The following is a 26737-nucleotide window of genomic DNA, read 5'->3' on the forward strand; positions in this document are numbered from 1 at the left end:
TTATTATGTATATGTTAAAGTATCTTATGATGCCTTACTAGCTGAATAACTATGTTTATAAGATTAACTATGGTTGGTATAGTCCCAAAAAATGTTATGGATGCTCTGCATTATTTCAAACACATTTTAGATTAAATTCCCAATGTATTAAAAGGGTTTATAAACTCTTCCCATTAGTAAACTAATGAGAGAACTTTCTCTTTTTTAAGAAGAATAACAGAGGCCTGGAGAAGTACAGTTTGCAAAGCACGGCCAGGATTATTTTTAAAGATTTTTTACGGCCCGGCCTAGGCTTTTTTTAAAAAAATTTCAGGCCCGGCCCGGCTTTTTAAAAAAAAAATTTTAGGCCCCACTCGGCTTTTTTTAAAAAATTTTCAGGCCCAGCCCAGATTTTTTAAAAATAAATTATATTTATATTTGATTTTTATAGCTAATAATAACGATTTCAAATATAGGCTGTTTTAAAAAATATAGTCCGGATTGGGTGTTTTTTTAAAATAATATAGGCCCGGCTTGGGTGTTTTTTTAAAAAAAATTTGGGCCCGGCCCGAGTATATTTAAACAAATTTAAATACTGCCCGGTCCGGGGGCCGGGCCTGCAGGTCTCCGAAAAACATGCCAAGAAGTACAACATCTGAAAGTAGATTGAAAGGTTTGGATCTTTTGAATATTCATAGGCATTTGACGACAAGCAAGGATTTGATAATTGAAAAATTTCAATCACAACGTAGATTGGATTTTACATTGTAAATGTATAACATACAAAATGCAATTATTCCTAAGAAACTTTTTGTGTAAAGGCTCAAAAAATTTAAATTTCTATTTTGGGTCATTAAAGTGTTTCTTTACATATAATTTTTTTATAATTCACATTAATTTAAATTGTGTATTAGAAATAGTTATTAGTCCTAATAAATTTATGCTTGATATTTTTAAAAAACAATAATATTTTTTAAAAAATTTTATTAGCCACAAAAATGTTCCCGAAAAATATATAAGAATAATACAGGATATGTATATGAGCCATACAACAATGGTCCGTAGCACAACAGGTACTTCAGCAGGCTTCACAATAGCCGAAGTTGTTCATCAAGGGTCGGCTCTCAGCCCACTTCTCTTCATTACAGTAATAGATGTATTAGCACAGCCTATACCTCAAACAGTCCCGTGGAATATGATATTTGCAGATGATATTGTGATACTTGCCGAATCTAAGGATGAAATGAAAGAAAGACTAGTGAGTTGAATAAATATCCTAGAAACGCACGGATTAAAAGTAAATAGAGAAAAGACGGAGTATATGGTGATAGGAGGAGATGAAACAGAGAGTATTGATATAAATGAATGGCAGATATCGGCAATTGAAAGCTGCAAATATTTGGGCTCCACTATACAAACAAACGGCACAATAGAAAAAGAGATAAAGAGTAAGATTAATCAAGGGTGGCTAAAGTGGAGATCTTTATCTGGAGTGCTATTTGATAAAAGAATCCCACACAAATTAAAGGGAAAAATTTACAGTTCCATAATACAACCAACTATTCTATATAGTTCGGAAACATGGCCAACCAAAGAATCAGACGAGAGAAGTCTACAAACCATGGAGATGAGAATGCTGAGGATGATTGCTGGGGTAACAAGAAAGGATAAAGTGCGCAGTACAAGAATACTAAGTAGTTTAAAGGTAGTGCCCATTAAGACTAAGTTAATGGTAAATAGACTTAGGTGGTATGGGCACACAATGAGAAGGCCTATGAACTACATAGGAAATAAAGTTAAGAGTTTGGAAGTGATGGGCAAACGTAAAAGAGGAAGGCCAAAACTTCAATGGGACCATAAAGTTAGAGCCAATATAAAGAAGTATAAATTAGATAAAAGAGATTGTATTAATAACATAAAGTGGAGAGAGATGTTAAAGGAGCTTACCACCAGAAAAGGTGAAAGCTAAAGAGAAAAAAAAAATAAAAAAATAAATTACCCCCCCCCCCCCTTAGACCAAATTCCTGCGTACGCGCCTAATAAAATATACTAATATCTATTTAATTAAATAGCCTCAATTTTCAATATTTAAAATAACCTTCTCAAATGGTGAAAGACTTATAAACGACTTTCCCGTTTTAACAGTTTTGGTTCTTAATCCTGTCAATTCCTGCTTCCTCGGCTAGCAGTGAAAGAGCGCTTTCAGCGGCTGGTAGGATTTGAAGATAGGAGGACTGTTTAAAGCCTGACAAACTCGACTCGTCATTATTTATATATCACGTAACACCATGCGCGTACGCAGGAATTTAGTGTGGGGGGGGGGGGATAATTAAAATGTTTTAAAATATAATTATTGTTATTTAAAAATATCAAGCATAAATTTATTAGGACTAATAACTATTTCTAATATACAAATTTAAATTAATATGAATTATAAAAAATTAAATATATAAACCGGTATATAAAAATAAATTTGAAATAAAAATTATTAAACGGATATAACCGGCGGCATATAAATACTTTAAATAAATCTGAATTATAAAATATTAAGTAGATATAACCAGGATATGAATGACTATAAAATAAATAACCCATAATAGAAATTTAAATTTTTTGAGCCTTTAAAATTTATATATAAAGTATAAAAAATTTTAATGAAATATGAATAATTAATTTATGTAAAAGAAAAATATATAAGACATAAAAAAATGATTGCACAAAAAATATTATAGAAACATTATATTTTTATAATGTAAAATCCAATCTTCGTTGGGATTGAGCTAATTTTTCAATTATCTCATCCGTGCTTGGCGTCAAATTAAAGAAGAGAATGTTCTCTCATTAGTTGCAGTACTAATGGGAAGAGTTGCTAATATATATAAAAATTTAATATATTGGGAAAATAATCTAAAAGATGTTTGAAATGATGCAAAGCATCCATACCATTTTTTGGGACTATATCAACCATAGTTAATCTTTTATACCATAGTTAGCATTCAGTTAATAAAGCATCATGAGATACATTAACGTCTTCATGATAAAAATCTGCCAAATATTTTATTTTTTTCTATCACCATCTGAAAAAGGTTCAGAGGGCTTTTGCGGAAGTAATAACTGCAGATTGGTAAGTGCAGCTTGATGAATTAAAAACCGTTCATTAAATTGGGTTATATATGTATTCAAAAGAGGTACAAAGACATTTATTTTATAATATTCTTCTATTGACCCTATATTAATATTTGGACGATAAGGTTGCCTTGCTGCAAGTCGAGGGAGACAAATATTGAACTCGTATAGCTTTGCTTTTGATTTAACACTAACATATAAAATATGAAATTCCTCATCAGCATTAGCTCTAATTTTCTTGAGTTCTAATAAAATTGTCTGCTATTCTCATCATCTCAATCAAATCAATATCAGGTTTTTGAAAAGTATTACATAAAATAGTTGTATAATTAAATAATTTATTAATACATTCTAATGCGAAAAAAAAATTTGGTATAAGTATTGAATCCAGTAACTTGCTTGCTTCTGAAGAAATATCTCTTTCAGACCATTGTGATATTTCTGTAAGAGCATTAATAATCGGCTCTTCTAACTCCATAAAAGCTGTTACTGCTTGATGTCGAAGACTCCATCTTGTTGGACAAGCTTTTTGCAATTTTTTTCTCCTTGTTGGGCAAGGAGTTTCAGATATAATTCTGTTCAAAATATTTTAAAGCTTGGGGTATCTAAACATCTCATGGATGCTAGATATTTTACCTATATAAATATAAAAAATTTAATTTAAATAATTAAAAATATACCTAAGCAATTTGATATCAATGGTAAAGAACATGAATCCGATATTGCTAAGTTGTGTGAATGGGTAGCACAGTGGACATATATAGCTGTTGGGCATTTTTTTTAATAAATGCCTGAAGCCCATTGAATTGCCCACTCAATGTACGTGTTCCATCATACTCTTGCTCACGTATCATATTTATATTAAGCTATATTTTTGAAAATAATTTTATAATAAGATTAATTATTACTTTTAATTTTTTAAGATTCTCAAAATTACATCAGCTAAAGCAGACCCAGTCATGCTTGAAACAGGAATAAATTGTAGAAACGTTTCCTTGATAATGTTATTATGTGTGTCTACAAATCGCGCACACAATGACATCTGCTCAATGCCAGCAATGTCCGTGGTCTCATATGCCAAAATTAAGAAGCATGGGGCAGAATTGATTTCAGCAATCAATTTTTCGAAAATGATATTGTTGCAAATATCAATTATTTCATTTTGTATCCTAGGGCTAAGATAGGTAGCATTTTTATTGCCATTAATGAGGCTCTCCATTAATACAGGATCTCCTAATGCTTTAAATTTTAAAAGTCCACGAAAATTACCTTCGTTATCATTATTATTAAAATTTAAGCTTCCTGAATCCTTGTGGCCACGTAATGCTAGGCCTTGCAAGCCACAATATAAAATAGCCTCAATAGTTAGTTTTTTGCGATTTTAACCCTGTTTTTATCAATAAGTGATGAAATGGGTTTTGCTAAAAATATTTTAATATTAAAATTTTATTAATTATACTATACTTTTTGGCTTTTTGGTAGATTTTTACTATCTTCAGTGTTTTTAAAAAAAAGTCTAATATCCATGACTAGAAATTTGAAAATGGTGAAAAAATATAATACCGGGAAATTGATAAATATTACGCCAAGGAAAACTTGAAAATGAAATTAATTGATAAAATAAATTAGTAAATGAAAAAGGTAATAATATAAAAATTTAAAAAGAAAGAGATATGAATAAATATAATAAAATATAAACAATAATATTTTTGAAAAATATATCGGCATCTGCATTTTTTGGATGGGGGGGGGGGGGGGGGGGGGGGGGGGGGGGTTGTCCCCTTCCCCGCTGCGTACGCCAATGCGTGACACTATTGACAATGACATGATATTGATATATCTTTATAATATCATTATATCATGCATATTATTTTTATATAATCGCAATAATTTTTAAATTTGATTGTATTTCAACTTTTTAATATTTAACCTGAATAAAAGGTATATACTTCCAATTTAAAAAAATACAACTTAATATAATATATTACATTATGGAGGAAAATAAACTTTTAATTAAGATAATACACATAATTTTTAATTGTTTTTTGGATATTATAATAATCACACTCAAATTTTAAAAAATTTGGATTAGGGTATAATTGAAAAAAAAAAATAAGTCGAAAATTTTTTTTTATAATTTGGGCTCGGACTGTGATAAAATCACTTTGCAGACCTCTACACATCTATCATTATTTCAAAAATTATAAATCAAGTTATCGAAGATATAATTTAAGAAAATCGAGCATATTAAATGGAAAATTAATTGAACTCACCCAACAGGAACATACTAATACCAATAATATAATTAATGAAGTGTAAAGATAACCACAAATTTATATGTGACTATGTAGTAAGTAGTGTTGTTAAACGGCTCGTTTTGAGCCGATTTTTAAAAACGGCTAACTCAATACTTAGCCAGAAAAATATCGCCTAAACCTCAAAATTTAACTAATATATGGCTAGACCTTTGTGCCTTCTATGAACAAAATCTTCAGACTTGCTTAATATTTTTCTGGATAAAATATTTAGTTAGCCGTTTTTAGGCTCAAAACGAGCCGTTTAACAACATTACTCTGTAGTATCATTATCTAATTTGGTCAAGCATAATTCAATATCATATTCATTTAGTAAATCTAGAAAGATGATTGATAATGAAATGAAAATAATATATAAAAAAATTAACTAGAATTGAAAATAATAAGAAAAAATATATTAAAAATAAAGGAATGTTGTTTAAAAAATCTCTATTCTAAAATATTTATTTTTTTATTTCATTGATGTCATCTAAAATTTAATAAAAATTACATGTCATCTATAAAGTATTATACAAACAGAAAACAAAAAGAAATTATGAAAACTGAAAAACAATAACTCAAAAAGCACCATAGTTTTCAAATTATAAAAAGAAATCTCAAAAAAATTTAATAATCTATTATGCTGTTAAAGAAATGCATCCATTATCTTATTTAATCCTTGATAAATTTTGATCTTTAAACTTTAAAAAAAATATCTTCCATCTTAGATATTTTTTTAAAATAAGTTATAAGTATCTTCGTTGGAAAATTAAATTCTTTAACAATATTTTCAAAAATGCAAATACGAATAATTTTAAATTAAATTATAAGAATAATTTCGAATAATAGATAAAAATTATTCCATGGATAATAAATTTTCCTTATTCATATTAGGATTTAATTTTGTCATTCATATTCGTTAAATACTTATCAAATCGAATAAAAAATTTTGTTTTAGGTCTAGATCAAGGATTCAGTTTGAATATTAAACAAGTTAAGAATTTCTAGTATGCCATTTGTGAAGGATATATGTAATTTGAAATATTGGTTCTTACTTTTATCGGGGTTGTAATTTATAAACCGGTTAAACAGTTCGTGGTAAAATGGAAATTCTTCAGTTGTTGTGTAAGGTAAAATGTCATCGTGACTAACGTAATCCAAACCTAAATAATAAAACAAAACAATTTTATTCATAATCAATTGTCTAATAAATAAATAAACGAGAAAGGGGGGGGGGGTATAAATGAGATCTTGAACTTCTAGAGGTTACTTTTTCAACCGAATAAGAAATGAATGAAATAATTTTAAAAAGTAAAAAAAATAAATGAGTTAAAGTTCTAAAATATTACCTGGAACAGCATAGAGGGATGCCCTACTATTTTGTTGTCCACCTAAAAAGGTAACAGATTCTGATTGTTGACCCTGACAAATTAATAGATTTAATTGGTTGATTATTTGACAAATGGATTTTATAAAATCAGTTTTAATAGTAACCGTTATAAATTTTAATTAGAAATATTTGATCTCGTTTTATAAGCAACCATTCCCGGAAATCAAGGTAATAAATCCTAAAAACTTTATATTATTTTTTTTATTTTTTTTACTATAAAAGGCCAGTCCCTGGAATCTATGAGGACCTGGTAATACGTTTGTGAGTAACCTTTTTTTTGTCAAAAAATAGTTATAATTTTTGTTAAGAAATAATATGCAATTTATAAGAATTCATTTATTTGAAATAAAATTTATTTTGATATAATCAGTGTCGAATCGAATTTTGGAAACCGCACCGAACCAATATAATTTAATTTTTAACTGAACACTGAACCTGCACCGAACCGTTTTTAAAAATTAGTCAACCGAACCTTTATAAACTTTAAACAGGTTCAAGTAGATTTCTATTTTCAGGCGTTTTTTTTCATATAGGTTTTTATTTTATAAATAAGAAATCATATAATATTTTATTGTTTAGTAAATTTATTCTATGCGTTATTATATTTTAATTTTTTTTAAAATTTTTATATAGTATGATATAATCTGCAATATATTATTACACATAAATTAAAGGAGAAAATATAGTTCCATACTACAGCCAAATATATTCGGAAACATGGCTAAGCAAAGAATCAGAAGAGAAAAGTCTACAGACAATGGAGATGAGAATGCGAAGGATGATAGCTGGGGTATCAAAAAAGGATAAAATACGGAATACAAATATAGTAAGGAATTTAAAGGTAGTACCCATTAAAACAAAGATCATGATGAACAAACTCATGTGGTACGGATATAGGATGATATGACCTAAAAACTATATAGGAACCAGGTTAAGAGCCTTGAAGTAGGTTAACGAACGAGAGTATGATCAAATCTCCAATAAGCCAACAAATTTAAGGATCGCAAAATTTAAATTGAATAAAATGGATTGTATGAATAATATTGTTGTGATTATCGTGTCAATCGACAAAATGTTTTTTAATATTCAAATTTTTAATTATTAAAGTTAATCGAATTGTAAAAAAAGAAGAAAAAGAAAGGTTTTTTCAAATTGTTAAAATATATTGTACGAAATTAAAGGAGAATTTTGCCAACATAAAATTAATTCAAATCCCGGATAAACCCCCAGATTTTTTTTTCATGTTTATAAAATTTACTTAAGACCTAATAATAAAAGCATATTTTTATTTGCAATATAATGAATACACTCATATTTATAAGATAAAGACAAATTGGTATTTTAGAAAAAAATATTAAAAATATATTTATTAATAAGCTAAAAGAATTTAGAATCTAATTCATTATTTAAAGATTTCTTATATATCCTCCATGAAAAATGCGATAAAATGCTGATGTTTAAAGTGGTACTGGGAAAAAACCCCCATAAAAAAACCATGTATTTAATATTTTGGTAAAAATTATTGCTATAATAATAAATACAATACCCATCTACAATTACGATATTAAGTACAAAATTTTGTAAAAGATATATTTATTTTATTGGTAAATAATCATTATGTACATATATATTAGCGGCAATATGTAATTTATGTATACATACATTGCCTGAATATTTTCGGCAATGTGAGTTAGTGGTAGGCAGGGTGATTTTAATTCTATTTTACAAATTAATAAATTTATTTGAGATTAATTTATTATTTATTTAATATTAATTTATTATTATAAATTTATTTATATAATTTATAGATTTTGTTAGATATATTTTATAAATAATATTTTTAAGATTGTTAAGGTATTTTCAATTTTTTTAGCTTTTGATCACTATTTTGTGTTAGATGATTTTTTTAATAATATTTTTTGAGATAAAATATTTTCCTTCTTTAAAGAGCTGGGGAAACGGATCTCTACTAGGACCGAAGATCCCAACGAGGGTTACTACCTACGTCAAAGATTAGCCCTCAATATAATAAAATCCAATTACCTCAGCTTCATATTCTCAATGACTGATACCCCCTAATTACTTACAATTTATATCTAAATTTTATTCATTAATTAATATTGAATTTATGATTTTATTTTTATATTTAGTATTTGTAATATTATTTTTTTAAATATATTTTTTAAATGATTTTTTATATATTTATTTTTTCCGTAATTTTTTTAAATATATTTTTTGAGATAATATATTTTAAATTGTTATATTATTTTTTAAATAAATTTTTTGATTGGTACTTTTTTTAAATATATTTTAATTTGTTATATTATTTTCTTAAATATATTTTTTGATTGATTTTTAATATATATTTATAAAATGATTTTTAATATATATTTATAAAATGATTTTTTATATATTTATTTTTTACTTAAATTTTTTCTTAATATATCTTTTGATCGCTAAATATTTTTTATTTTTTGTGTTATATGATTTTTAAGTATATATTTTTAAAATTATTTTTTACGTAAATTTTTTCTTGATATATCTTTTGATCCCTAATTTTTTAGGTAAAAGTGACAAATGTCATAATCGTTATTTTTGAACTTTTTGATAAAGTAAATAGGTAAAAATATGTTTTGTAATTATGTTAAATCAATATTTCAGTAAAGGTGTACAGAAAAGTGACAATTGTCTTAATCGTTATTTTACTTTTTTGAGTTTTTTTAATGTAAATATAGGATAAAATATGTTTTGTAAACATGTTAAATTAAAATTTCAATGAAGGTGTACTATAGAAAAGTGACAATTGTCATAATCGTTATTTTTGAACTTTTTTGAGTTTTTTTATAGTAAATAGGTAAAAATATGTTTTGCAAACATGTTAAATTAAAATTTCAGTGAAGGGGTACTATAAAAGTGACAATTGTCATAATCATTATTTTTGAACTTTTTTGAGTTTTTTTAAAGTAAATAGGTAAAAATATGTTTTGCAAACATGTTAAATTAATATTTCAATGAAGGTGTACTATAGAAAAGTGACAATTGTCATAATCGTTATTTTTGAACGTTTTTGAGTTTTTTTAATGTAAATAGGATAAAATATGTTTTGTAAACATGTTAAATTAAAATTTCAATGAAGGTGTACTATAGAAAAGTGACAATTGTCATAATCGTTATTTTTGAACTTTTTTTAAAGTAAATAGGTAAAAATATGTTTTGTAAACATGTTAAATAAAAATTTCAGTTTAGATATGTTTTATATTTTATAGACACTAACAGTAATATCAAAAATAAAATTCCTAAATTCGCTTTTATATATATTCATAATTAATGATGAGTTATTTTCCTGCAAATCGTCAATGTCTTGATTTGATTAAACTCGAGATTTTATTATGAATACATTTATCACTTCAAATGATAAAAAATTCCATTATTATGATTAAACTTTAATCTTCATAGCATCAGAAAATGTTTTTTTAACATAATTTATAATAAGTAGGCCGATGTATAATTAAAATATTTTTAAGATTAATTTATTTTTTTCAAAAACTAACTGCGAAATATATTTAAATATAGAATCCTGTATCGGTTATTTGTATATCAACTAACTAAAATATCTTTGACTTATTTATTTCAATTCTGTGAGTAAATATATTTTAAATATTTATTCACTTTAGTGAACGATCTAGAATTACAAGTTAGAGCTAATATTGAAATGTAAATCTATCAAAGTATTAAATAGCTTTTCGAAATACATTTTCAATAATATATTTATAAACGAAATAAATTTTAACATTTTTCAATGTTGCATTATAGCGCACATTAAATACTTTTAGCTCTCATATTTAAATTTATTTTAAACAATTACTAAGATTATATTCAAACAATATAAGTTTATCATTTTTTTCGAGAAATGAAGGCCTTTGGGAAATTTTTTTTACTAAATTTTATTGAATAATGCTAGGCTCTCTCTTTAAAGGCCTTTGGCCAGTTTATGCTTTAAATTTTCTTTGGGTTTATACTCTTTTTTATAAATTTTTTTATATTTTTGTGAACCATATACGCACTTTTAGTTTTTTGATAGGGGTAAATTCTTTATTATTTATAAATAATATTTACCAAATCAGAGAAATTTGAATGGGTGGGAATTTTTTTTTCCCCAAAAAATTTCAAAAATAACAATTATGATAATTGTCACTTTTCTATAGTATACCTTCACTGAAATATTAATTTAACATGTTTGCAAAACATTTTTACCTATTTACTTTGAAAAACTAAAAAAAAATTTAAAAATAACAATTATGACAATTGTCACTTTTCTTACACCTTCACTGAAATTTTAATTTGTATTTACTTTAAAAAAACTCAAAAGTTCAAAAATAACAATTATGACAATTGTCACTTTTCTATAGTACACCTTCATTGAAATTTTAATTTAACATGTTTACAAAACATATTTATATCTATTTACTTTAAAAAATTCAGCAATAACGATTATGACATTTGTTACTTTTACCTAAAAAATTAGCGATCAAAAAATTTATAATAGAAAAAATTACGTAAAAAATAATATATTAAAATATATTATCTTGAAAAATATATTTAAAAAAATTACGTAAAGAATAAATATATAAAAAATCAGGGTAGGTCTATAAGTCGAAAGGCTTGGTAATACGAAAGGCAAAATAATATTGAAATAAAAATAACAAAGAAAATGATTAATGAGATATTTGATTGATTTATTGCTTTTTTGAGAAAAAATATAATAATAACATTATATAATAATATATTAAAAATATGGAAATTTTAAGATCTTTTCAATTTTTTAAAAAATTCTTTGAAATAATTTGCATTTAATTTTTAAATTAATATTTTTAATTAAATTAATTTTGGTTATGATTTTATATATTAAGTAAGTATAAATATATTGTAATTACTTGATAAAGAAGTAAATAAATATAAATTTTTTTAAGGTTTTTTTTAATTTGCGAAAGCATTTAAGACAAAAGGCTAACATCTTAAACGTAATTTTGAATATAATTATATCATTGAACCCAGATTTAAATTTCCTATCCAAAACCGTTTAAATGTATTTTTTTGTGTTTAATAATTATTGGTCGCGAAAGCATTTTAGAGGGGAAAGGCTTTTTGAACCGGAAACGCAAAAAATTACATATAAACGGTTTAGGATAGGAAAATTAATTCTGAGTTCAATGATATAATTATATTCAAAATTACGTTTAGGATGTTAGCCTTTCCCTGTTAAAATGCTTTCGCGACAAAAAAATTAATTTGTGAACCGGAAACGTAAAAATATATAGTTGTGAACCGGAAACGTAAAAAAATATATCTAAGCGGTTTTGGATAGTTGTTAAATTTTAAAAATGAAAAATTGAATTTGAGTTGTAATAAGCTAGTAAATATATTTTTTTTTCCAATAATATTACGTAAAAATAGAATTATAAATTATTTGATATTTAATCTCAATTTTATTTAATGAAAAATTGATATATGTACATTAAATAAAATGTTTCTGAAAATTATTTATAAAAAAAGATTTAATAATCAAGATTATTATTAATTGCTTTTTAGCAATGCATACCCCTAAAAAAATATTTTATTTTTAAAATATATTAGAAAAACTTTATATTATATCTAAAAAAAAAATGTTATAAATTAATCAAGTAAAATATTAATCTTAAAAAATTATTAATATCACAAAAATAACACATACCACTACCTCACATTGCCGAAAATTACACATTGCCGCTAACATATATACAAATTTAATTTAGAATAATAATTAAATGGGTTAGGTCGAATATTTAAAGAAATCTAAAATATGGAAAGCTTCGCACCCCATCACAGTATTCCTCGCAAAGTTTCTTTAACCGAATCTGGGTATTATAACTCTGTGATTTTGTTTTCAGTGTCCAACTACCTACGCGCCATCGTTCAAGTTTGGTTTCATCGGTAGCCACCTCGCATTTCATTTTTTTTAATCAATACCCAGATTGATGGGTGTTTATTTCCACCCAGATTAGAAAAATGATGAATCCATTCTTCGCATTGATTAATCGAGTGTTCTTCTCCGGATAGTGCTCTGATTCCCAAGTTTCCAGAGGAAATCGAGTCTTAATTCTTGTCTGGGACTAAGAATTGCTTCTTGTGGCCTCTCTTGATATTCCATTGATATCATTTTTTGGAAGTAATTAAGAATATCCTTACCATTGCTCAGAGTAACTGATTTCAGGAATGTTATTGCATTGCCCCCCAGAGTTGTTAAGGAGCGGCGCTACAGGAACGTTACATTTTTTTAAAAACACATCCCTCCTTTTTAAAATTGGGGAGCGGGAGCTAGCTCTTTTTAGGGCTGGAGTGGAAGAGCGCCGCTCCACCGCTCCTTTAAATTTAATGTATAAATTAAATTATTTTTTAAATATTAATAATATTTATTAATTAAAATTCAATAAAAATGAAATTATAATAAATTTAAATTTATCTATTATTAAATGTTTAGCCTAGTTTTATATTGGTTTTTCATCTAATCATTTTAAATATTAAACATCAAGTTTTCCTTTTTATATTGAAAATTTTTTGGAAAATCTTGTAAGTCATATAAATATTCATTTTATAGAAATATAATAAAAAATAGTTTTAGATATTATGGATTTAGAGATCATAGATGAAGAAATCGAATTTCCATTTCCATCATACAAAAAATATTTTAAACTTCTAAAAGATGTTGATCCAAATGATCAAATAAATTTAAGGGCAAAATGTCTTTTGTGTTTAAATAAATTATTTAATTTTCAAAAGTGAGCAGCTTCAATCCAAAAAAACATCTAAAAGTAAAAAATCTTTCTTTTAAATACAAATTGATTTGTAAGATTTTTTTGGATTCCATGAAATTGATCATCAGGAAGAAATATATTGGACAAATATTTTTTAAATAATGATACCAAAATACTATTTTTGATAAATTCCCTCAATTAAAAAATATCTTTATAAAATACAATACCCCGCTTCCCTCTAGTGCTCCTGTGGAATGCCTATTTAGTATTAAACAGGCCTTAGGGGAGAGGCGTGGATGTTTGTTAGATTCTAATTTAGAAAATTTATTACTTTTAAAAGCTAATAAAAGGTTATAAATATTTTGATAGATCATTTAATATAAATAAAGCTTTTTGATAAAAAAAAATATGATTTTGTTTTGTATACCTTCTAAAAAAAATGAAAATCAAAGGAGCGGTTATGGAGTGGCACACCCTTACTTGGAGCGGGAGCTAGCTCCTTTTAAAAATGTAGTAGCGGGAGCGGGAGCTAGCTCTTTTTGAGAAGGTAGGAGTGGGAGCGGGAGCTAGCTACTTTTAAAAAGGAGCGTTAACAACTCTGCATTGCCTATATCACATAAGGGAATAAATGCTAAGCCCTCCATTATGCCGCAAAAGATTTATACTGTTTACCAAGAGGATTGAAGATTAAACTAAAATATATTCTGCATTACATATTAGCCTAAGCTTTAGAATTAGTACTTTCAAAAGTTTGGCAAACTTCATGCCTAGAACTGTGTCTTAATACCCTAATTTATATCAAATTTTTGAAAATACAACTAAATTTTAAATTTAATGAGATTTAAATTACTTCTATATTCATTAAACAAACTGAAAAGAAAAAATAACATCTATGAAGATCATAAATTTAAATGTCTCAAAAATATCTTGAATTGGAGAAGGAGAAATCTTAATATATTCAGATCAAATTGATTTTTGATATTTAATTTATGAGTAGGTTTAGAATCGTAAAATAATAGAAAACTTGTAAGGCATATTGCGTTATTGATCAAAATCTCTTCATTTTTGTTTTATACGAATATATTGATGTGTTAGGCATTCCTAAAAAATATTTTGGAAATATTATGATTTGAACGAATGCCGAGCGCAAAACCGACAAGATACCAAATTTGCTAGTAATATCAATTGAAAAATTTTCATTTTTGTTTTATTATAAATGCGTGTAAAACATATCCCAAAAATATTTTAAAAATATCGTAATCAATAATCGATTTGTAACCGACCCAATGACTAAATACTAATACTGCATTGCTAGCGTTATCCATGTATAATTCTTTATTTATAGTTTATACCTGTATATTTAAAAATCTGATTTGCTCGAATGCCGAGCTCAAAACCGACCACTTACTAAATATTCGATTGACCAAATTTGCTAGTAATATTAATTAAAAAATATATATCTTTGTTTTATAAATTTTAACGGCTATTTTATAAAATTATTTATTTATTATTTTTTTACGTACTTTCACTTTTCATCTTTTTCTTTTTAGGGTAATGCCAAAATATTTTTTAAAAAATTTAATTTTTTTAAAACTTATATAATTTTTAATTTTAATGAAATCGAAAAATACCAGGCGCCAGGAATTTTCTACAGATGTGGAGGTGGGTGGTTAATTTTTTTAATATTGAAATACTTCTTTTTGGAGCATTAAAAATTTATTAAAACCAATTGAATTTGAAAATATGATACTTTCGAACACAAATAATAAAATATTAAGTGCGCATATAATACGGTTAAAAAATTTTATAAACCGGTATGTAAATCACAATACAATATAATATAATGATTTAAAAAGTGAGTAAAAATATCGTTCATAAATAAAAAATTAATCTTCTTTATTGCGCCAATTTTTTAATAGATTGTTTTGTGTTGGGGATTAGATCTCGATGAGAAAAGATAGTGTATTCAATCATTTTTAAGATATCGTACTTTTGATGGTATATAACAGAGAAAAAATTAAATATTTAGTCATTGGGTCGGTTGCAAATCGGTTATTAATCAAATCATTATATTTTTAAAATATTTTTTGGGATAATGTTTTACACGTATTTATAGATATATAAAACAAATGAATATTTTTCAAATGATATTACTAGCAAACTTGGTCAATCGAATATTTAGTAAATCGTCGGTTTTGAGTTCGGGATTCGGTCAAATCATAATATTTTCAAAATATTTTGATAGATAATGCTTTACACGTAAATATACGCGTATAAAAAAAATGAAGAGATTTTGATCAATAACGCCAGTAATATGTGCCTCTATTATTTTACGATTCTTAACCTACCTATAAATTAAATATCAAAGAAATCTATCATTCTTTTTAATTTTTAGGTTTCCCACATGTATTTACACCCAAATATTAAAAAAGCAGTAATCAATAATCATTCTAGTTTCCTAAGATATTTTCATATTTATGCATTTAACGCCATCTTATGGATATATATTTGTAATATTTTAAAATTGAAAAATAAAATTTGAGTTGTAATAAGCTAGTAAATATATTCCCCATTAATTAAGTAAAAATAGAAATAAATTATTTAATATTTATGTATATTAAAAAAATATGTTTCTGAAAATTATTTGTAAAAAAAATATACAATAAAATTTTGATGATTATGATTAATTACTTTCCAGCAATGCATTTTAGCAATGGAGTTAGTAATACCGAGTCTTAGGCTGTCTTAAATATCGAATATCATTTGATCATACATTAAGGTTCCTCATTCCCCAATTCAAGATATTTCTGAGATTTATAAATCTATCATCTTCATAAATGTTATTTTTTCTTTTCAGTTTGTTTAATAAATATAGAGGTAAATCATTAAATTTTAAAACTAGTTATATTTTCAAAAATTTGATATAAATTAGGGTATTAAGACAGTTCTAAGTATAAAGTTTGCCAAACTTTTGAAAGTACTAATTCTAAAGCTTAGGTATATATGTAATGCAAAATATATTTTAGTTTAATCTTCAATCCGCTTGGTAAACAGTATAAATCTTTTGTGGCATGATGGAGGGCTTAGCATTTGTTCCTTTATGTGATATGGGCAATGCAATATTCCTGAAATCAGTTACTCCGAGCGGTAAGGATATTCTTAATTATTTCCCAAAATATGATATCGATAGAATATCAAGAGAGCCACAAGAAGCAATATCAGTCCCAGACACTTTGATTAATAAAAAATTGATTTATGTATATTAAAAAAAATGTTATTGAAAAAAAATTTTTAAAAAAGGATTATATAATAAATTTTGATTGATTATGATTTGAATTTTACCAATGCAGTATTTAGTCCTACCCCCTAAGACTTGTTGTAATTTTTATTTCGTTTATAACTGGTTTATTTATAGGCTGAAAAAAACTCAACAATTATTGTTCATTACTTCTATAATCTTCCTTCTAGCATGATGCCAATTTTGGCGATTTTTTTGATTTAGCCAAAAAAAAATTAATTCTTTAAACTATCTACCAAAAAGAAGTATGAAATACGCATTAAATGATATAAATGTCTGAGATAATGCATCTAGATGTTTGACAACTTTACGCTTAAGACTTGATATCATAGTTAGTTTTTGATTCTTAATTCAATTACGTTTTTTACTGGCTGGCGAAATAGATTAATGAATTAATAAGGCTCTAAATATTAACGCAAACTAGATAGGTAGAACTTCTATATTCTTCGTTCTGGTATTATGCTAATTTTGACAATTTTTATTTTTTACCAATAATTCTTTTCCTCTTTAAACCAACTACCGAAGAGTATAAAGCTAATGCTTCGAAAGGTTTGGCTCATTTCATGCTTAGAGCTTTTTCATAGTTTTTCATTTTGTTTATAACTCAGTTTCTTTTTGTGGTTCGCATATTTGAGTGAGGAATTGAAAGTATTAGTTAGGCCTTAAATATTAGCGCACGCCAGATATATCGTTTTTAAAACTTGCATTTTAGCACAATATTTATATTGGCAATTTTCTTTTTTCTTTATATTGTCTACCAAACGAATTAAATTAATATACAATCTAAACATTGATGATAGAATTTTCTGAATAAATGCTTTCAGTCACTTTATAATCTTGTTGGCCAAATTCTTGTTACTAATAAAATTTTTCCTTTATACTGGTTAGTGGTTACTATACTGGTAAAAGTCAGAGAGTAATAAAACTCAAAATATTGCCATATTTTAGAATGATTTGTTCAGCCAACTTTAGGAGAATATAAAAAGACCATTGAAAAATCTTCTTCTTCTTCTTCTCCGTTTTATGGCGATTTCCAGGTTTACCCGGGTAGGCCAGTTTTCCCTCTGATTTTTCTTTTCCATTTTTGACGGTCCTGAGCATCAATACTTGTAAGATTCAAGCTTCTCATATCCGCCGCTATCACATTTGTCCACGTCATCTTGGGTCTTCCTCTAGGTCTTGATCCTCCTACTTCCATCATTGTGCATCTCTTTACCCAGTCATCTCTTGTCATACGTTCCACATGCCCAAACCATCTTAGTCTATTTCGTCGCATTACCATACCAATCATTTCTATACCTAATCTTGCTCGCAATTCCTTGCTAGTTTTTCTCTCTCTCAGAGATACCCCACACATCCATCTAACCATCCTCATCTCTGTTCTTTCTAATTTGGCTTCGTGAATTGCTTTCATTGCCCATGTTTCACCGCCATAAACTAAACAACTCCTCACGCAGCTTACGTAAACTTTCCCCTTTAACTTCAGAGAAACTTTTTTTATTTGTAAGAATAGATGACATCTCTCTGAACTTCTTCCAAGCTTGTCTGATCCTTGCAACAACAGCAGAATCTACACCACCATCTGCGTTTAGCATATCACCTAAATAACAAAACTTATCCACTTTTTCTAGGGTTAACCCATTGCCAATATCCAGACCACCATTTTTTAGGTTATCATTATTATGTATCCCTTTCATGCATGTTTTACAAATAAAGGTCATTCTTTCTAACATCAAACTGCCTTTTTTCCCACTACATCTTTTATGTACCCATTTCTGGCATCTGGTGCATTGGATAGAATTTCTAGCAACTCCTTTCCCACATACACCACAAGGCCACTTACCTGATTCTTCTATCTTTAGATTTTCCCCACCAATCATCACCTTTGTTTTTGATGCATTCATTTTCAGGCCCTTTGCTTCCATAGTCATCTTCCATTTACTAACTTTATCCCTCAATTCTCCCTCACTGTTTGCCATTAATACAAGGTCATCTGCATATAATATCTCCCAGGGAAGTCCTTCACGCATTTCTCTAGCCACCACATCCATTACTAAGATAAATAATAATGGACTCAGCACGGATCCTTGATGAAGTCCTACCTTCACCTCAAAGCTGTCACTATCACCATGATCCGTCCGTACTGCTGTTTGTGCTCCAACATACATTGCCATCACTGCGGTAACTAACCATTCCTCCACACCGGATTTTCTCAAGGCCCATCTTGTAATCTCACGCGGCACCCTATCAAATGCTTTCTCCAAATCAACAAACGCATAATAGTTTCTTTTCCTTCGCAAGATACTTCTCCTGAATTTGTCTCACCACAAAAATTGCATCTGTCGTGCCTTTTCCCGATGTAAAACCAAACTGCATTTCATCAATTTTGATTTGTTCCCTTATCCGCTTTTCTAACACTCTCTCAAAAACTTTCATTGCATGTTCCAAGAGTTTAATAGCTCTGTAAGACCCACAATCTAAAGGATCACCTTTCCCCTTGTATACTGGGATAATTATACTTCTTCGCCAGTCCTCGGGAATAGTACCTTCTGTGACAATCTGATTTGCTAAATTCATTAACCATTCAATCCCTAAATCATCAGAACCTTTAAACATCTCTGATACCACCATCGTTAAACCCGATGCCTTCCCTTTCTTCATCTTTTTCACTGCTCTCCTTATCTCGTCCTTGCCAAATTTACACCCTGGACCTTCTACCTTTGCACAACTAATATTATTATTCCATTCATTTTCTTCATTCAAAAGTCCTTTCATGTAAATCTTCCAGGTGTTCTTAATACCACTACTATCAATCGTCATTTTTCCTTCCATATTTTTCAAACACTTTACACCTATCACATCCTGCCTCTTTTTTGACATCTGTTTTGCCATTCTAACCATATTTCCAATTCCATCAGCGCATTTCATTTCTTTAGCAAACTCGTGTCTTTTTTCTTCTTGAGCCTTCGCTATTAATTTCTTAGCATTTCTTTTAGCCATCTTGTAAATATCATTATCACTATTTTCTTTGCTATTATACCATACTTTGAAACACCTCCGTTTCTCATCCACGGCTTTCGCTACCTCTGGGCTCCACCACCAAGTCTCCTTATGTCTAGGCGGCCCTTTTGTCCATCCACATACCTCCTCAGTTGTCATTACCCAAGCTTTCTTCATGGCTTCCCACTTGTCATTCACCCCAGATGCTTGTGCCACCTCCGCCTCCCTAATCGCCAATGCCATATTGAATTGACGTCTAGCATTCTCCTCCTTCAATTTCCAAACCTTCAGCCTTGGGACAAACTTTCTTTTAGTGACCCTGGCACCTTTAAGAGTGAGATCTCCTACAACTAGTCGATGCTGATTTATACATTCCTCTCCCGGTATCACTTTCACATTTTTTATTATACATCGATCACATCTCCTTAATAACAAGTAATCCACAACACTTTTGGTACTACCCGACTTATAAGTCACCAGCTTCTCTGATTCTTTCTTAAACATTGTATTACAAACAATCATATCCATAGCATCACTAAATTCTAAAATCCTCTCTCCTTCCAAATTTCTCATGCCATAACTGAACCCTCCATGTACTCCTTCATAACCCTCACTACTCGCTCCCACATGTCCATTCAGATCGCCAGCCAGGATAATCCCCTCTTCATTTGCCAGTCTCGATGTCACCCCCAATAGACTGTCCCAAAATACATCTTTCTCTTCTTCACTTCTTCCAACCTGAGGAACATATGCCGAGATCATATTATATAGCTTTCTACCAATAATCATCTTGATAACCATTATCTGGTTGTCTAGCCTTCTCACTTCGACTACTTTGTCTACCAATTTCTCCGCAACCAATACCCCAACTCCAGCCTTACCATCATTACCTCCTTGCCAAAAGAATTTATACTTTTCGCTAGTCTTGCCAATCATTCTGGTCCCATTTCCTTTCCATCTAGTCTCCTGTATGCAGCACACATCTATATGTCTTCTGTGCAATACATCGACGACTTCTCCCGCTCTTCCCGTCATACTCCCAACATTCCATGTCGCGACCCTAACTCGATCACCCGTAAACTGGTTTCTCCACTTTTTATTAGGTCGTTTATGGCCGTCATAGGTTTCATTTTCATGAATAGTGGTTCCACCAGGTTTCCCATCCTTCTTTTTGTCGTAGGCGGATGAGGAGGCCCACGGGGTACTTTGGGCTGTACCCCGCCCATGCTTTGTTGTAACCATAGGGAAATTTTTGTAGCATGGTTTTTACAATCGGATGCCCTTCCTGACATCAACCTCTTTAAGTGGTTTTTACACCCCGTCGAGGAGACGGTGATCCTATTCTAGACCAGATCACAGGGAACCTTTTAGACCTCCATTTGCCGCCAAAAGACGTTGCCACTCCCCCGCCACGATTTTCTTTATATTGTCTACCAAACGAATTAAATTAATATACAATCTAAACATTGATGATAGAATTTTCTGAATAAATGCTTTCAGTCACTTTATAATCTTGTTGGCCAAATTCTTGTTACTAATAAAATTTTTCCTTTATACTGGTTAGTGGTTACTATACTGGTAAAAGTCAGAGAGTAATAAAACTCAAAATATTGCCATATTTTAGAATGATTTGTTCAGCCAACTTTAGGAGAATATAAAAAGACCATTGAAAAATCAGTAAGTGTTATTTATAAGCGTCAAATTTGATTAAAAAAATACTTATTTTATTTGTAATTTTTAAGGAGGGGTTTTATTTCCGGTTTTTTTTCCTATTACAATTAATTCTGTTGGTTTAAATATTAATAAACTTGATACGATAATTTAAAGTTATATTTTATTCTATTTAAATGTTTGTATTTTTACTTAAGTTAATTAAAATTAAATAAGCTAATATTTTTTTTGGTACCATTTCCCATATATTACAAGTATAAAATAAAAAAAGATATTGAAAGAGCTTACCACCAGAAAAGGTGAAAGCTAAAAGAAAAAGAATTTATAATTATAAAAATAAATGCATAGCAATTGTTAAAAGATATAATTTTAAATTTATTATTTAAAGTTTTTAATGAAACTTTAGGACAAACATGGCAATTGACATAATAAAATCCTATGAAAATATAGGTCTACAATAAATCCACAAAATAATTTCAAATTCAACCGTACTACCTTTAGGGTCACCCTTAAGCAATTGAAGACTCCTTCACTAAATTTTTTGCAGATTGCATGAGATCTTAATCCATCTCCCGCTAGTCATTTTTCCTGCTAAAGAATTACCTTGTAATCCCGAAGATACTTTACACTCTACGATCAACACGTATTTTTCAATATTTTGCCACCTACGAATAAGAGATAAAAATATCAACTGAACAATAGTCAATCTTAAGTTTGAAGAATTATGATATCATTATAAATTATTCAAACGGCATGAAACGGTTAATAAAAACATTGGAATCCTTGCACATTGAGAAGGAAGAAAATTTGAACACCCAAATTATCTATTAGCAACAATAGCCATGCCTGTCCCAGCTGCTCAAGTTTCACAGAGAATTTTAAATAATGAAATATTTCCTATCATGAACAAAATTTGACAAATATATAAAAAATGATATTATACATTGTAATTTTATATGCAAATAAAAATTGACAATAAAATATGGGTTAATTTTAACTGTTTTATTCTTCTTAATTTATCATAAAATATAATTAAAATTATTTATTGAGCTATGGGTACCCCGTATGAAAAACTATAATAACAAAATTAGTGAATTTATTAATCTTCAGTTTTTAGATCTCTTGGAATCTGAACCGAAATTAAATACCAAAAGGTTCGAAATTTTGGATATAATAGTTATATTTTTTTAAATAATTGAAGCATCATCTGACTTTTTGAGGCTCAAAGACATTTTTGCTATTTTTTTAGGAGTCTACAAAATAAATAATAACCTTTGACCGTTTTAACGTAGTCTATATAAGTATTCTGCGCTAATCCGTCACACTCGTCGTGAATAGTATTGCTTTTATTTTTAGGATTTTCTTGGTAAACATTGTGAGATACAGTTGATACAGTAGTAGAAACAGGTAGAAGTTCGCCTTTCTTAACGGAAGAATGCGCGCTGGCTAAGTTCCTTTTAATTGGTGGAGGTTTATCGTTACTATAAAATGGTAAAAATTAGCATTTAAGAAAATATGTGGCAAAAGGGAAACCGGTAAAATCCTAGATTAATATGACCACTAATATGTCTCTTAATAAATAACGGCAATCACCTTATTAGAGTTAAAGCCTCCGTTGTGTGACTTATTATAGCCTGGGAACTCGAAATACCACATCTATTAATATTTAATATGATAAAGATCCAATATTCTAAGTCCCAACCCCCACTCCTTCATTTTATTAAAATTAAATTAAAAATGGATCCATATGCATAAATGTAATACCTGATAACGGATTTTCTAAACAAGACGTATACAAGAGGGTGAGTTTTCTCCTGAGTCCTAACTAGCAGAAAAAAGGAATGAAAATTGGGTGTAAAAACTCTTTTTTATATAATATATACGTATTGTGATAATCATAATCGTTGAGTATAATGTGTAGTGTTTTAGGTAATTTATATAAATTTCTAAATATTAAAAAATTGAGATAGTTCCTTTGGAGGAATAAATTATAGAATTTGATGTCATTTACTTTTATCTTACTCGTTTAAACAATCAACATATATAGATGATATTTCTCTAAGTATTTCTAGTGGTTGGTTTATGAATCTCTCCATTTCTATTTTTATTGTTGGGTCAAGCACAATTCCTCTATAGCAGTTGGTGGGAAAGCAAATATATTATTTTCTGTAAACCACGGGAATATCTTTCTCCTCGTCGACTTTACGGCTTATTGTACAGAAGGAATATATAAATTTTTTAATGTATCCTGTATCTAAGATAATATTTCGCAAAAGATGCAAGTAGGGGAGAAGTGGAATGACTGACCATAATTTTGCTTTTTTCAAAAAAAGGGATTAAGAATTGAGTTTAATCAAACAAATTTAAAATAAATGTGTAGCCCAGTCCTTAATTTAAAATAAAATTTGAATCAAACCTCTAAGGTTTTTGATCTTGGTGAGTTTATGTGAAAGTTGATTTTCTAGCTAGTCAAAACATGGTATTTGGTATGTCTCAACTGACTCATACAACTTTCACATAAACTTATCTAGTTCAAAAACTATTATAGATAGAGCTTTGATTAAAATTTTATTTTAAATATTAAGGATTGGGCTACATTAATTTTAAATTTGTTTGAACAAGCCCAACCCTTTTTTAAAAAAAGCAACATGCCATTTCTCCCCTACTTCGTTGAGGATTGATATTTAACAACATATTATATAATTTATAAGAAATATGCTATTGGATGTAAACTTGGCAGAAGGTTTGATATGGAAACTATTTTCTCAGATCTCATCAAATCATATATTTGAAGAGACATGCCGATTTTTAATAACAATTTTTATAGAATCTTTTCCTCTTTAAAATTAGTTATTTTCTGGTGTCCTCAATTTTGAGCAGGCTCAAATACTCCGGTATTTTGTTTTATATTTAGATGATATACCTCTACTAGTAGATTAACCTATGGCTAATTGGTTTGATTCTGCCAAAATGATGAAATAATAATGATTAAATGAATTTGGATATTTATAATCTTACTTTTACCCATCTAAATATAATTCAAAAAGATTCTATAAATTGATTAAATATAAATATATAATTTTAAAAAATAAGCAGATAATAAGATGGATAAATTAACATGGGAGTAGTAGCGCAATGAGCAGATATCAATGCATAAGGTGACAAGTTTTAAAACACTTAAATTTTTCTCATAATTTATGGAAAAAGCGAAATTCTAATTGTTACATAAATTAAATTTTTTAAAAATGATTAAATTATTTTTGCTGAAAAGTAATCTAAACTAAAATCAAGGATGGTGGAATGTAAATGAGGTTGGTTTGTATATGAGGATATCAGGATAATTCGGCTGGGATCCAATTAAATTGTGATTTTTAAAAATCATAATTTATAATATAAAAACAAATGAATTATAATATGGCATTAATAAAATTAAAAGGCGTGTTGATAGTTGATCGGTTTTCATATACTCTCTATCGTGCAATTTCTTTCACCTCATATGAAATTAAAATTAAACAAGCACTCTTAAATTTATTAAATAGTATTTAATCAATTCTAGCAAACGGCTAAGCTGAGGCGACTCGAGCCTAGTTTCTAGTCGATTAAACGACTCCGACTCGATTTGACTATATGAGCAGCATTAAAAGGCTCACTTAGTCAACTCGTTTAGTAGGGTTACTTATACTTAGTCGACTCACTGGGTTTGTACAATTTTTTGGCTTTTTTATTTATAAGTAAATATGATTTTTGATATTTATTTTTTACATATATTTTGTAAAACGACTCCATTCGAGTCGATTTTTTGTTAAATTTAGGGTTACTGATTAATGTGATCAAAAATTAACGGCATCATTTCTATTTTTAATTAGAATATGTATATCGAAACCAAAAATAGTTCTGGATCCGAATTCGGCTTCAGAGATTTTAGGCTTAATTTGGTGGAAATTTTGATAATATGAAATTAATAAGCCGGCTCTGGAATTAGTTCAAGCCGACTTTTGAGCTGAAATTTATTTATTTGTAATTTGTGTTGTTAAACTACAGAGTTAAAGATCATATAAAATAACATAAAAACTTAATATAAATATTTTAAAAAAAATTATTTAGAAATACAAAAATGATAAAAAATATGATGACGATTTCACCTTAAAGATTGTTTATTTATAATAAAATTCACAAAAGAATTCCTCAAAAAAGATTTATCTACTAAGAAGATTTAAAATTCTTATCAAAATATGTTCAAAAATCTTCTTGAACTTCATCACTGAAACTGGGGAAAATTTTTAATATTATTTTTTATTAAATATATTTTTATTAAGAATTAATATATGATCGTGTGGATATGGGTGGAAATTATTTGATGTAATAATAATTCAAAGTAGAGATCTGCAAAGTTAGGGGCCTAATTCTATTTAAAATAATCGGGTTCGGGCCGGGCCGGGTCGGGTTGGACCTTGGAATTTTTTTTAAATATATCTTAAATTTATCAATTTTATATTGAATTTTTTATGTAAAATAAAAATATTTATTTATTGAAACTAAAAGACATATAACATATGTCTTTTATTTTGAGTAATTATAAAAATTAATTTTTATATTTAAATAAATTCGAGCCGGGCCGGGTCGGCAAATTTTTTTTAAAAAAACTCGGGTTCGGACCGGGCCGGCAAAACTTTTTTAAAAAAATTTCGGACCGGGCCGGGCTTGAAAGATTAGGCCCGATGCAGATCACTAATTCAAAGTTTTATTACTCAAAAGTTTTAAGAATTTCATATTTTTTTCTTATGAAAATTTTTACTATCTTTAATTTTACACTTTAAATGAAAAAGGCGTGTGCTATATTAAGGTGAGCATCCCCAGAACTGGGAGAAAATCTTCCTCTCATTTATATATATATATATATTCTTATTTTCGTAATATTAAAAATATGTCAAATTTAAGTAAATTAATTAAATATTTTTTAAATGATATAAATTTATATAGAACTATTTATGTTTTTCCTTAAAATTAATATACATATCTATATTATGTTTTTCAAATAAATTACTTAATTATCGAGTATATAGTTCTAACTTAGTAACATTCAATATGGCACTCGCCTTAATAAAATTTTTAAATAATATACTCTATTTTTAATGTAATTTAAAGAATTGTGAAAATTTTCACAAAAATAAATTATAGTCCTGTAGCA

General features: G+C 27.9%; 1 protein-coding gene across 3 annotated transcripts in view; it reads right to left on the bottom strand.

Annotated features, from left to right (window-relative positions):
• Window positions 1-26737, bottom strand: part of LOC135922095 (polymerase delta-interacting protein 2-like) — a 154486-nt gene that overhangs the window by 63514 nt on the left and 64235 nt on the right. Inside the window, exons 2-6 of one of the 3 annotated variants that reach the window (XM_065456510.1) lie at window positions 23314-23374; window positions 22822-23030; window positions 7004-7059; window positions 6749-6821; window positions 6455-6562 (exon numbers count right to left, since the gene is read on the bottom strand). In XM_065456510.1, coding sequence (XP_065312582.1) covers window positions 6455-6562; window positions 6749-6821; window positions 7004-7059; window positions 22822-23030; window positions 23314-23374 — 507 coding nt within the window. The remainder of the gene's footprint in view (window positions 1-6454; window positions 6563-6748; window positions 6822-7003; window positions 7060-22821; window positions 23031-23313; window positions 23375-26737) is intronic. The other 2 variants (XM_065456509.1, XM_065456508.1) reach the window with 2 other exon arrangements.

This window comes from Gordionus sp. m RMFG-2023, chromosome 1 (genome assembly GCF_954871325.1).
Source record: "Gordionus sp. m RMFG-2023 chromosome 1, tfGorSpeb1-WG-v2, whole genome shotgun sequence".
Lineage (NCBI taxonomy): Eukaryota > Metazoa > Nematomorpha > Gordioida > Chordodea > Parachordodidae > Gordionus > Gordionus sp. m RMFG-2023.